The 13,418-nt window shown below is 38.2% G+C and overlaps 1 protein-coding gene and 1 pseudogene across 2 annotated transcripts in view; one reads left to right on the top strand and one right to left on the bottom strand.

Moving 5' to 3' along the window:
• Positions 1 to 13,418, bottom strand: part of CHCHD3 (coiled-coil-helix-coiled-coil-helix domain containing 3) — a 287,919-nt gene that overhangs the window by 181,638 nt on the left and 92,863 nt on the right. For both annotated transcript variants that reach the window (XM_060020914.1, XM_060020915.1), the window contains exon 4: positions 5,212 to 5,329. In XM_060020914.1, the coding sequence (XP_059876897.1) occupies positions 5,212 to 5,329 (118 nt within the window). The remainder of the gene's footprint in view (positions 1 to 5,211; positions 5,330 to 13,418) is intronic.
• LOC132430769 (polyadenylate-binding protein-interacting protein 1 pseudogene) lies at positions 6,449 to 7,895 on the top strand (annotated as a pseudogene).

A 13,418-nucleotide genomic window follows, 5' to 3' on the forward strand; every position in this document is an offset into this window, starting at 1 on the left:
TCACAAGGATATAAGTAGCATGGCTCTATCACAGACTTAGCTCATTTTTTTAAAAAAAAAGATTCTTTTTTTTTTTTAATGTGGACCATTTTTAAAGTCTTTATTGAATTTGTTACAATATTGCTTCCGTTTTATGTTTTGTTTTTTTGGCCTGGCTTGAAGCCACACCCCCCCACATTAGAAGGCGAAGTCTTAACCACTGGACCTTCACAGGGAAATCCCAGACTCAGCGCTTCTCAACATTATTTTTTGTGTATCTGTCTCCCACATTGCACTAATTCCTTATGGATTTTGTCTTTTTCGTTTATACATCCTTAGTATCCAGCACCGTGTTTTTCATACAGTAAGCACTCAATAAAACACCGGTCCAAAAAGTGAGGGAGGGCTTCCCTGGATTTCACATTTAGTTTTATAAGCTCCAGAATATTTAAGTAAATACTTCCTTAAGTAAATTGTGGCTTCAAGTCTATATTAAAAAAGAAAAAAATACTACAGAGTTCTGTGGTTATAACAAGAAATGACTAATGTTAAACCAGCATTGTTTAGTAAGACAGAAAGAGTGAGTCAAAATTTTAATTGACATTTTAAAAAGAAATCAAATATAACTGCAAAGTCAAATAAACACAACCCCCTACTCTTTAATTTTAAAAAAAATCTAATGACACAGCAAATATTAGATTTAGATGTAGGAGCTCTCAAAGATAGACAAATGTCAAGTCACATTAACTTTACAGGTTTCCTGGCTCTGTCCTTTTAATTAGTCTTCATTCTTTACAGAGTTGCTTTCTTGCTCCTAAGCCACAATCCTTTCATGTGAATTTCAGTTAACATTTTCATGTGGATACAGTTATCAGTAAACTGCCTCTCCAAAACCTCTGGGTAGAAACAGCTGATGAAAATATTGGTACCAGTCAGTGAGAGGTACAGTGTGGGACTGGTATACTCTTCTTGAATCAAGAGCAGGACGTAACGGCTTCTCCAGCTAACGCAATTCTTCCAAAGTGCCAAGTTTTCATCTGATCCTATTTTAAAACTTCAGCAACAGGGCCATCATGACTTTGCCCTTCAAAGAGCTTCAACAAAGCTAGCTGCTACAACAACTGTGGGGGAAAAAAGCCTGGACTCACATCTAAGGAGACAGCAATCTAAATGTCAACTGTTCGTGGGCGGAGAATGGGAAGGGGGAGGAGAAGTTTTATCTCACAGCACTAACATTATATCAGTTTTTTTCCCCCTAGTTCTACTGAAAGACAGCCTTCCAATTCCTTCAAATGTGTGAAATCCAACCTTTACTTTCTTGCTGGCTGCAATATTTGGGTACTAAATAAAGAGGAACAAATCAATGTTTGGCCATCACTCAAAAGAGTCCCACATATTAGGGTTAAGAATGGCAGCCATGCGGGTCCAGCACTCAGAGCAGAACAGTTCTTAGGGTGACACTCACAAGAGTCATGGGTTCTGAGGATACCCACTCCCACAGCTGGGGATCAAGGCACTAACAGACAAAACAGACTTGAAGTCATGTTCCACAGCACATGTTATACAGGATAGTGGGATGAAGAATCTGAATCCTGGACTATTTACGTGGCAGGCGGGGGTGGAGTAGCAGAAAGAACCTTATGCTCCCTAAACATTAACTATACGTGCAACAATGCTATTTCCTTAGTAATTTTTTCTAAGGTTTAAGTATAGTAAAATACACATGATATAAAATTTACCATTGTAACCATGTAGAAGTGTTAAGTTCCAGAGTGTAAAGTACATTCACACTGGTACACAACCAATCTCCACAACTCTTCTCATCTTGCAAAACTGAGACTCCATACCCATTAAAAAGATCCAGGTGGCTCTGCAGCGCAACGGATAGCGCACTGGACTTCTAGTGATGACAAAGCTCTCCATTCCTCCCTCTGCTCAGCCCCTTGCAACCACCCTGCCGTCTTCCATCTCTGAATCTGAATACTCTAGATGCCTCATATAAGGACAGTAATACAGTATTTATCTTTTTGTGACTGGCTTATTTCACTTAGTATAATGTCCCCAGGGTTCATCTATGTTGCATTATGTGTTCGAATTTCCTTCCTTTTTAAGGCTGAATGACACCCCACTGTATGTATATAACATGTTTTTCTTTATGCATTCATCTGTGGATGGACATTTGGACTGCTTCCACCTTTTGGCTATTATGAATAATACTGCAATGGACAAGGGTGTACAAATATCTCTTTGAGGTCCTGCTTTTAATTCTTTTGGATAAAAACCCGGAAGAGTGGATTGCTGAATCATAGGGTGATTCTAGTTTTAATCTTTTTGAGGAACCACCATACTATTTTCCAAAGTGGCTGTACCGTTTTACATTCCCAGAACATCCTTGCCAATACTTTTTATTGTCTGTTTTTTTTTAAATAGTAGCCATCCTAATGGATATGAGGTGGTTCCTTAGTGACTTTTACATTTTCTAAATTTTCTATAATATCCCTGTATTATGTTAATAATTAGAGGAAAATTCAGTGCAATACATTCAACCATTAAATGTGATCATGCAAATACATACTTAGTGGTATAGAAAAACCTTTATCATATAGTCTAAATTTTTTTAATCTGAAGGTTACTGTAAGAGTTACATAAAACTATATATACTACTATCTATGTTTGGAGAAATACAAATACACATATTAATATAAATACTTTATACAGACTCAGTAATATGAAAAGGAATATAAAACAATAAACCAGAATGTTAACAGTAATTATCTCTGGATAATGGTAATCTAACTCATCTTATTATTTCTGTATTTATTTTCTGATCTTTACCCAATGAATATGCATGTCTTCTACAATAATGATAACAACAATAAAGGGGGTAATTTGGTAAATAAGTTGGGAGTCACCAGGTACCTACATTGCTGTAGGCAGCCATGTTGCTGTGGCCATGAACTATCACTTAAATGTCTGAGAATGCTCAAGCCAGGACGGGAACCTCTGAATCAGCTATAATACTATTACATAAATTCTACTTGTAGTCTCAACATGCTTTGAGGGCTCTGTTTAGCCAATATTATGATAGATGCTGAAATTCAGGAGTTCTGAGTACAGTAATTTGCCACCCATACCCTACAACCCCTGAATCAGTGAAGAAGAGACCTACAAAACAGAATATACAATGCCAGCTTCTTATGCTTAACCTGAAAACAAAAAAACAGACAAGGAAATAGAGAGGATTTATAAGGTACAAAGAAAAAATGTGAAGACATACTGCTCCAACCCAACTACATTACATAATATTCTATTTACTGTTAGTTAAGAAATTTTTTTATACTTTCACATTTCTTGTGAATACTCTCCTTTTTTATGCCATCTCAAGTGCCTGTGTGTGCATTTAATGAGCTTTTTGAAAAATCCCAATCTGCTTATCTCTCTGAACTAAAAGAACAAGGCAATATATTCAAATTTAGGCCGAGAAAAGTAGAGAAAAGAGTGCTTCAAAGAGAAGAGGCAAAAGCTGGGGCACAAAGAAAAATGCCAACCAAGGAGTCTTCCGCCCACTAGAAACCGAGAAGCTTGCTCCCCAACCATCCTCCACCATAAGCACTGTTAACACTCTCCACTCCATCCCTGGCCTTCCAATTGGGAGGCTGTAAAATACGTGGGAATGACCCTTCAACACACTGGCCTGATATGTTTTCAACTTCCTCAAAACAATCCTCAAACTTGGGAGCACAGCAGATGTCATGACTGAATTACTCAACACCTAACAACTTTAATCCTGAAATTATCCCCATTCACAACAAATGACTTTCCTTCCACATCTCTTGGCCTCAGTTCCACTCAATGTGTGTGTCCTCATGATGGCACCAACCGGTCCCTTGACTTTCCTGTCTTAGTCCATCACCTCTGCTCTGGCTTCACTGCCTACCCATTCAGCCTGGATCCTGGATTAGTCACTGAAGAAATGGATTCATTACGTATCAGCTTACTTGTATATCTTCTCTATTGGCGTCTGGTCATAAGTTAGCCTCTCAAAGAAAGGACCAAGGGAAAAGAACAGGAGAGAAACTGACTCTTTTCTTATATTGTTAATGATCCCCAGCTGCCTGAACTAGGGACATCCCCCTGAGTCTTGCATCGCAAGTTCTCCACTATATAGTTACATTTTATCTTTCCAATGAGTTCCCAACCATATTCCAATGAGCACTAAAGCTTCTGAGAAGTTAGAGAAGTGATATGAGGGTTTCTAGGAAGGCTAAAGTGAGGGATGAGTAGTCAGGACCCCAGGCTTCACCCAGAACGGCTGCACTTTTATTTAACAATGGGAAGTTGTTAAATCAATCATGTTGCATGCAGAAAACACTATTGTTCAGCCATTAAAAACTACATTTCGGTTATATACAGAAAATGTTCATGATGCTAAACACTATGTACAGCACTATTCAAAGTCCTCAATAGGTAACAGACCCAGGAATAAGAATTGTCTAGAGGGAAACACCCCGGTGTAAACCGTGGTTACGTGAGAATGATAGATTTATGGGTGCCTCTTAAATTTTCTTCTACTAATAATCATTTTTAAACATGTTTATGTAATCTTTTTTTAAAATTAAATTTTTAAAAAATATTTTCTTTGAAAAAATTATCTCCTTTCTTATAAAAAATGGCTCCCCTTTCTGAAGGCCAGAAAGCGACTGATCAAACCTTACTCACCTTTGGGACTTCCCTGGCGGTCCAGTGGTTAAGACTCCACGCTTCCAATGCAGGGGGTGCGGGTTCAATCCCTAGTTGGGGAACTAAGATCCCACATGTCACGTGGTATGGCCAAAAAAAACCCAAACACTTTACTCACCTTTGCTGGAGTCTTCCCAGGCTAACATCTGGTGGTTGCCAGGAAGGAGAGAAACAAGCTAGGCTGCTCACCCCAGAGGTTTCAAATACAAAGAAACCAAAAGCAAGGGGGGTGGGAGCAAGCAAACAATTCCCTTCAGGCAAGATGCCTGTGTCTCAGTGTTGATCTTTTCTTCAATAATTCTCATTACACCTGCCTTAAAGTCTTTGATGGTTAATCTTAGCAAATTGTCAGCCACTTGTAAAAGGCAAAAATAAAGAAAATCTAAGCAAAGAGAACATGAATATCATCCACACTGAAAGTTGGCAAGCTTTTCCCAAACATCAGAAGTTTCCTTGTAGACAAGACCTTTCCACTAAATCTTTAAAACTCACCAGGTGCTTTGCCTTAGCACGTTCCTCCTCATTTGATATCCTCTCACGAAGAATAGCTCTGGTCAACTGCTCATTGGCAAAAGCCTTCTCTGAGTCCAGTTCTTTGCTTTGCTTTAGTCTGAAAAGACAACAAAGGTCTAACTTAGAGGAAAAGAAAGAAAGATTTTGGTAGTTGACATCATTTTTTTAATGAAATACATTTAAGCCACAGATTTAGTAGACGAAATCATCTTGGCCTAAAATTTATCCAAAGCAGGTATATTTTCTAGTAAATCCTCAAGCAGCCTCTACCCAAGCATTTAAAATAACAGAATTCAAATACATCAACAGGCTAATCAATCTGACTGCTGAATTCGTTTTACAAAGATCTTCTTATGTCAGCTTGAAATCTGCCCACCTAAATATTTGATCCCTGGTGCCTCCATCTGCCCTCTGGAGATAGCAGGAATACATCTAATTAAAAAGCCATCCACAAGACAAACATTTGAAGGTAAGCATCATCTTCCCATCAACACTGACTCAACTGTTTACTGAATACACGACAGGCAATGGGCAAGGCACTGATGTCACAGTACTGCCAAGGACCAGTCACTGCCCTCATGGACCTGACGTTACGGCAGAAACTAAAAACACGGTTAAGAGATCCTTCCTCCCAGCGAATGTTCCAACAATCTTTATCTGCAAAATGGCCAGACCCTTCAATAGCAGGGCTCCTCACTTGTGGGATGACTCCAATTTGTCCCTTAGCTCCAAACTAAATGCAACACGGCAGACACGGTCCAGCAAAGTAAGACAACAGAACCTCACCTCCCAAGATTCCCACACAACACTAATTCTACTAATGAAGCATCTGATTGCATTAGGTCTATCAGCAACCTCATCACACAATTAGTTCACGCTAAGTTACAATCCACTAAAACCCCTCCACACTGTGCATGACAAGGATAAATTACTTTGGCACCCATCTTCACCATAGTGTCCGGCACATAAAGGTATTCAGCAGTCACTGAATGACAGTACATTTTAGTCTAATCTCATGGACGAAGATTTTCTGATTGCCTTTTCTTCTTTGTGAGAATAACCCCTCTATACCATCATATCCCAAAGGTATAAGCAATGTTTTAAAAAGAAAAAGTAAGGACTTCTCTCCAGAGAACCTCATGTAGGCCGGGCCGCCAGGGAACAAACAAGGCCCCTGAGAGCTCCACCTAGTTCTCAGGATAATATCCCACAGCAGGATCTGGAGTCAACAATGGCTAAACCCCAGGTAGTTGTAGCTCCTGTATTACTGTCTAAGCTGTCTGTAAACGCCCCTGAATTTTACCCATCAAGTTATTCTTCTAATTATACAGAATCCTATGAGGATGGTTGTGAGGATTATCCCACTTTGTCAGAATATGTTCAGGATTTTTTAAATCATCTTTCAGAGCAGCCTGGCAGTTTTGAAACTGAAATTGAACAGTTTGTGGAGACCCTGAATGGCTGGGTTACAACAGATGATGCTTTGCAAGAACTTGTGGATCTCACCTATCAACAGGCCACACCTATCCCAAATTTCTCTTCCATGGGAGCTCGCCTCTGTAATTACCTGTCCCATCATCTGACAATTAGCCCACAGAGTGGCAACTTCCGCCAGTTGCTACTTCAAAGATGTCGGACTGAATATGAAATTAAAGATCAAGCTGCAAAAGGGGATAAAGTGACTCGAAAACGATTCCACGCATTTTCTGGGAGAACTTTATCTTAACCTGGAGATCAAAGGAACAAATGGACAGGTTACAAGGGCAGACATTCTTCAGGTCAGTCTTCGGGAGTTGCTGAATGCCCTCTTTTCTGATCCTATGGATGACAACTTAATTTGTGCAGTAAAATTACTGAAGTTGACAGGGTGAGTTTTAGAAGATGCCTGGAAGGAAAAAGGAAAGACTGATATGGAAGAAATTATTCAGAAAAGTGAAAATGTTGTCCTAGATGCAAACTGCAGCAGAGATGTAAAACAGATGCTCCTGAAGCTTGTAGAACTCCGGTCAAGTAACTGGGGTAGAGTCCATGCAACTTCAACATACAGGGAAGCAACACCTGAAAATGATCCTAATTATTTTATGAATGAGCCAACATTTTATACATCTGACGGTGTTCCTTTCACTGCAGCTGATCAGATTACCAAGAGAAATATAAGAGTTACTTGAAAGAGAAGACTTTTTTCCAGATTATGAAGAAAATGGAACAGATTTATCTGGGGGTGGTCATACTTGGATGATACTGATGATAAGATGGACCCAGAGATAGAAGAAGATTATGAAAAGTCCTGTTTGGTATCAGAGCATAAGCGAAAACAGTAAAATTAAATTTCAGCGTAGCAATTTTATAAAGCAGTTTAAGTTACGCTGATTTTTTATTTTTATTTTTTTATAAATTTATTTATTTATTTTTCACTGTGTTGGGTCTTCGTTGCCGCACGCGGGCTTTCTCTAGTTGCGGTGAGCAGGGGCTACTCTTCGTTCTGGTGCGTGGGCTTCTCATTGCCGTGGCTTCTCTTGTTGCAGCACACAGGCTCTAGGCGCAAGGGCTTCAGTAGTTGTGGCACATGGGCTCAGTAGTTGTGGCTCGTGGGCTCTAGAGCACAAGCACATGGGCTGAGTTGCTCCACAGCACGTGGGATCTTCCCAGACCAGGGATCGAACCCGCGTCCCCTGCATTGGCAAGTGGATTCTTAACCACTGCGCCACCAGGGAAGTCCCAGTTCTGCTTTATTTTTATGATCAAGGACCCCTAAAATGTAAATTGACTATAATGACTCTAGCAGCCCCATCCTTGCACATGCTCCTTTCTTTCTTTCCCACTTGCCTCTAAGCTCCACAAGGGCGAAGACCTGGTCTGGGTTTTTTTCACTGCTATATCCCTAAGTGCTTAAAACAGTGCCTGCCCCACACAGTAAGTGCTCAAAAAATACCTGAGTAAACGCATGAATGAATGAGTGGCATATTTCCAACCACAGACAAAAATGGAAAACAAGTTACAGAAAACAGAAGACTGTGGAATTTACAAAACCAGACACAAACTGAGCCCTACAAAGGCCGAGCCACCATGACGTTAAGTGTCACAAGTGCGATGATCCCAGACCACACTAACCTAAAACAGAAGGGCGTTTTACATTCCACAACATTTCAGAGCCTCTGAAATACCTAACTCTGTGTGTGTGTGCCACACACACACACACACACACACACACACACACACACACACAGAGAGTTATCAATAAACATTAGTGCAAGGCTTTGGAAGGTCCCTGAAAAATCACGTTTGCAATTTTAGAAAAAATATTTAGAAAATTTTAGAAGAAAGTTTTGCTTTCTTTCAATACCTAATACATCTAACTATGCTTGACTCTTGGCTGAAGAGAGATTGCAAGGGGCACAAATTGATCAAAAAGGAATTTTCCTTTCTTAATTCTTACAGTTACTTTCATTTATCCTTACAAATAGACCTGTACAAATTCTCAGATAGTTAGTTCTAAAGGAATAGCTGAAAATAAAACGAAAAGAAGAAAGGTCTGTGTATGACTGTTTATGAAACAGAATTTTGTATCTTTCAGTCTGACAGCAGGGCCCGGAACAAGTTATCATTACCTATCAGCAACTCAGTGGTACAATCTAATAAACCTCAGTTTTCTCAGCCCTGAAATTTGAAGGCTGAGCTTTACAGTCTAAGGTCCCTTGCAGTTAAAAGTTCTACAAACATCATATATTAAATATATTACTCTCCATTTCAAAATTTCTTAAGAAATGTAGAGTCAGGGGATAAATGAAACGAAGGAGTATTATCTCCAAATTTTCTAATTTTCACTCAATGAGCACTTATATTTCTAGTCTCACCCTTAGAGTCTCCAACTACTTGATTAAAAACTGTACACTAGATAGAAGTAAATGGGATTCACAAATTCATTCAGTATATAATTACTGGTGACAGGCACTATTCTGATTACTGAGAATAAGATGGTGAGCAAAAGAGACACCTACCCTCATGAAGCTTCAACTCTGACAAATTCATTATTTTTAAAAAGTGAGGTTGCCATAAAACTATATGGGTAGGAGCTGATATCTAAACTGAAATCTAAGAAACATAAAATGAGCAACATCAGGAAGGAAAAACTGTCTTAGAGAAAACCTCAGTCAGTTCCAGAGGCACTGAGCAATTATTTTCTGTAGTTAAAGTTCTGTCCTGCCTTCTCAGATACCAAAGGCTGGGTCACCTAGACACTGAGAGCTCTCTTCAAACACACACACACACACACACACCAATAAACATTAGTGCGAGGTTTTGGAAGGGTCCCTGAAGCTTAAAATCACCTTTGCAATTTTAGAAAAAAAAAATTTAGAAAATTTTAGAAGAAAGTTCCGCTTTCTTTCAAATTATTTTGGAGGGCAGAGTTTCAGAAAAAATGGTATAACTAATAGAGCTTTGTCCAGTGCCTTCAGAAATAAAAGCAATAGACTAGAAATGTCTAAATTGCACTATTCCTCATTTCCCCACCTCTCCCCCCTCCACATAAAGCATTTATAGCAATATTTTCTTCGAATAAGCTTCCTCTTTTATGGATTCATTGAGATCATTTAACAACTTACAACTACTTTGCAATGAAAATGTGCTTGTATTCTCAGAAGCTCCGAATTCTTTTCAGAGCTTCCTCTCAGTGCCCTTGCTTCTACATTCCATCAGGCTTTTCTATTCAATGGCCATCTATGAAAGATAGTGGCTGTGTGATCAACCAATTTTTCTCTTATTTTGAGCCCAATGTGATGACTCTCTTTTCTGGGCCTCTCTGAGTGCTACCGGCCTCTTTGAGTATAGAGCCAAAGCCAAGTTGTTTTGCAAACACTCCCCAAGGGAAAGAGGGGTGAAGCCCTCTTTGACAATGGAACCGCTACTTTTAAGGTCCGTGTGACGTGTAAAGAAAAAAAAAAAAGGTATGAGATAAAGTAAGTCTTTCATTATTGGGTTTCCAAAGATTTAAGAATTATCTCAAAATAAAACTAAACATACCAAGTATCTTGGAGAATACATTCTCTTTTTTATTTACTGGCATTTCCCACTTATTATTTCAGATCTGCTGGTCTAATATTATTCTACATTAAGCCCCTGATTTAAGTTTCATTTAAATTTCCTTCTTTTAAATACATATCTCCCCTCATTTAAATTCTCTAGAGTTTTAAGCAAAGAAGTAGGAGTTTAGTGTAAACTTTTCTTATTTGCATTAAGTAATTGGATAGCTTGCCTAAGCTTAATGAAACAAATACCAGTCAGCTCTGCCCTTATACCTCAAGCCCTAGCAACCTAGTTCTTGTTCTCAGTATATTCTCAATCAGGTAAGAGATTTAAGATACACCAGCAAAATGAATTTCTAAAAACCAGCCAAATCTCCTACAATGAATATTATATTACAACATGTCCTTTAAATGGAAATAATAATAATAAATTACTCAAATATATTCAGTTCTCATAGATATCTGGTAATATTAATAATACCAATATTAATTATTTTATGGAAAGAACCTAAAGGTTTTAAGAAAATGGGAAGGGTATTTTAAAGATAACTTTAGCTAGGCATTTTTTATATATTCAACTTTGTTGTCCTCGAGGAAGGAGGTATTACTATCTTCCTTTAACATGAGAAAAACTGAGATGTGGAAAAGCACACAGGAGACCTGAAATGACCTGATCTGATTTCCAAGGCCATGGTTCTTAAACCTCCTGAAGAATGACACCACCACCACTCCAACGGGAATCAGTTTCCATTACATTACTCACCTTTGTGGTCATATAAGGACAGTTTTTAAAAATCATATTACTCATAATTATTTTAAAAGAAGCTCACTTTTTATTTGTTTTCATTATGTCAAGTCAGAGTTTGCCAGAGTCAAACCAGCCCTTTCCCAAAGTGGTTTGGCTTTCAGTGGCCCTAAATGTTTCTCTGAACCTGGCCATTCACAAACACTCAGATTTATCTTCATGTAGGCTGACACAAAGGTAATGCTATACAATTCTAGCTTAGAAAATTACTTAATAATTTAATATATAAGGCCATTATATTACTGAGGGAAAGTTGATAAGAACCTCAGATAATGGGTGAGAATAAATGGGAAACTGAGATGGTTCTAGATAAAGTGATTTGAGGAAATGATTTATCTAAAATTGAACTATGACCATTACACACAGACAATATCTGCATACTATTGCAATGTACTTGACTCAGACTGTTTCAAACACTGGAAGAGAAAAATGAGCGACTACAACCTCAAAGGTCATTTTTAATGCTAATGATGAATTTTATTTTAATGCATCATACTTTGTCAGGACATGCTGAACCAGCATTCAAAATACTGTTTACTACTCATTTTTTAAACGGAAAAGCTGAGCCAGTAATCCAACAAACTAATTATTATACTATTAAAAATAATGACAAAACAAGTATACAGCTTTCTATTAATAAGACTTTACCAAAATAAAAGTACAAGGCAAGCTTAATAAAATTTCTCAGCTCAAATTATTTCAAATCCTGGAAGGAAATGTACATGCATTGAGATCCCCAAATAAACACATAAAGATGAATGTACATTAATATAACCATATTACATTCACATATAATATGTATCTATATGTAACATCTACATATGTATATAGAGATGTAATATCTATATGTATAACAGATAAAGAGTTAGCATTTATTAATGCTTACTTTGTACCAGGTACAGTTCTAAGCACTCGACAGGTGTAATTCATTTAATCCTCACAAAAACCCTATCAAATTACTGTATTTCAGATGAGGAAGCTGAGGCACACAGAAGTTAGGTAAAGCTAAGGCTTACAGAACTTGTAAGTAATTTGCCCGAGGTCACAAAGCCAGTGAGAGGTGTAGCCAGGCAGGCTGACTTCGGAGCCTGCATTCTTACAGAAGATAAACCCATGAACAAACACACACAAACACATAATATATATATATACTACTAGAATGTAAGCCGGAGGGTAAGAACTTTGTCTTAGGCACCACTGTAACCGAGACACTAAATAGTGCCTGGCTCTTGGCAGGCATTCAATAAATATTTTTGAAAGAAATGAATAGAGTTTAATATGATGGAACACAGGTACCCTTGATATAATGGTAATTTAGAAAGAAATGGCACTGTCTTGGAATGCTGAATGACTGAAATCTAGCAAACCTACAGTATATCAGCATTATTTAACCAGCATTAAGACCTGGTTCTGAATACAACCAAGAGGACATTTATTTTGCTCATCTATGTTTCTACATAAATATCATTTAAAATGTCATTCAGAATTTAACAATCAATGTTTCCTTCCTTTCCACAAGAATACTTTTAAAAAGTGATTAAAGCACACTAAAATTTACTCACGATCTGGGGGCATTTTCCTGCATGGCTTCAAAATGATGCCTAAGGGAAAAAACTCAGCCCATAACCGGAAGCCTACAACTATTATGAGGGATTACCCATAGCTGTAATCTTAAATGGTTCTCATCTCCCCCTTCCAGACGATCACCTCTCCTTTACACATTGCATATTACTTTGTACCTCGAGTCCCTATTTCAAGTCTCACTTGAGAACAAGTTCTACCTGTCCTGGATTTTCTCGGACCATTTTCTTATCAAATACATTCTCTTACTGCACTGAAAAAATAGATCTATATTTGAAAAGAATTCTGGTTTTAGTTCACAAGTTAACGTCACCATATCCTTGGCCCACACACCTCCCTCCCTCAGGAATACACAATTAAACTCCCCAGGAGGAAGTTACACGACACCCCAAAGCACCCTTGTCTTGCATCTAACTAGAAGGACCTATGGCCTCTTTTTTATTTGTCTTAAACTGAATATTTAGAGGCATCCTAAACTACAATAATCATCTTTTTATCTTAAAGTATACATCAATTGTCAAAACATTCAAAATACAACTGAACAATGATGGGAGCAGGGAGGCAGAGACACACACCACTGAACTGTGCCATAGAAGCAGGGCTTGAAAATAAACTGTTTTATAGAAGTAGTGGAAGGAAATGCCCATGCATGACCTGTTACTACTGAAGACGTGTTTTGAAAATATCTACATCCCTCTCCCTTGCGAACATACACTGGATGGGTGCTGCAGTTGTTTATTTACTGAGATGCTGGAGGAAGACCACAGAGTTCTCGG

The sequence above is a fragment of the Delphinus delphis genome, chromosome 9 (assembly GCF_949987515.2).
Source record: "Delphinus delphis chromosome 9, mDelDel1.2, whole genome shotgun sequence".
Lineage (NCBI taxonomy): Eukaryota > Metazoa > Chordata > Mammalia > Artiodactyla > Delphinidae > Delphinus > Delphinus delphis.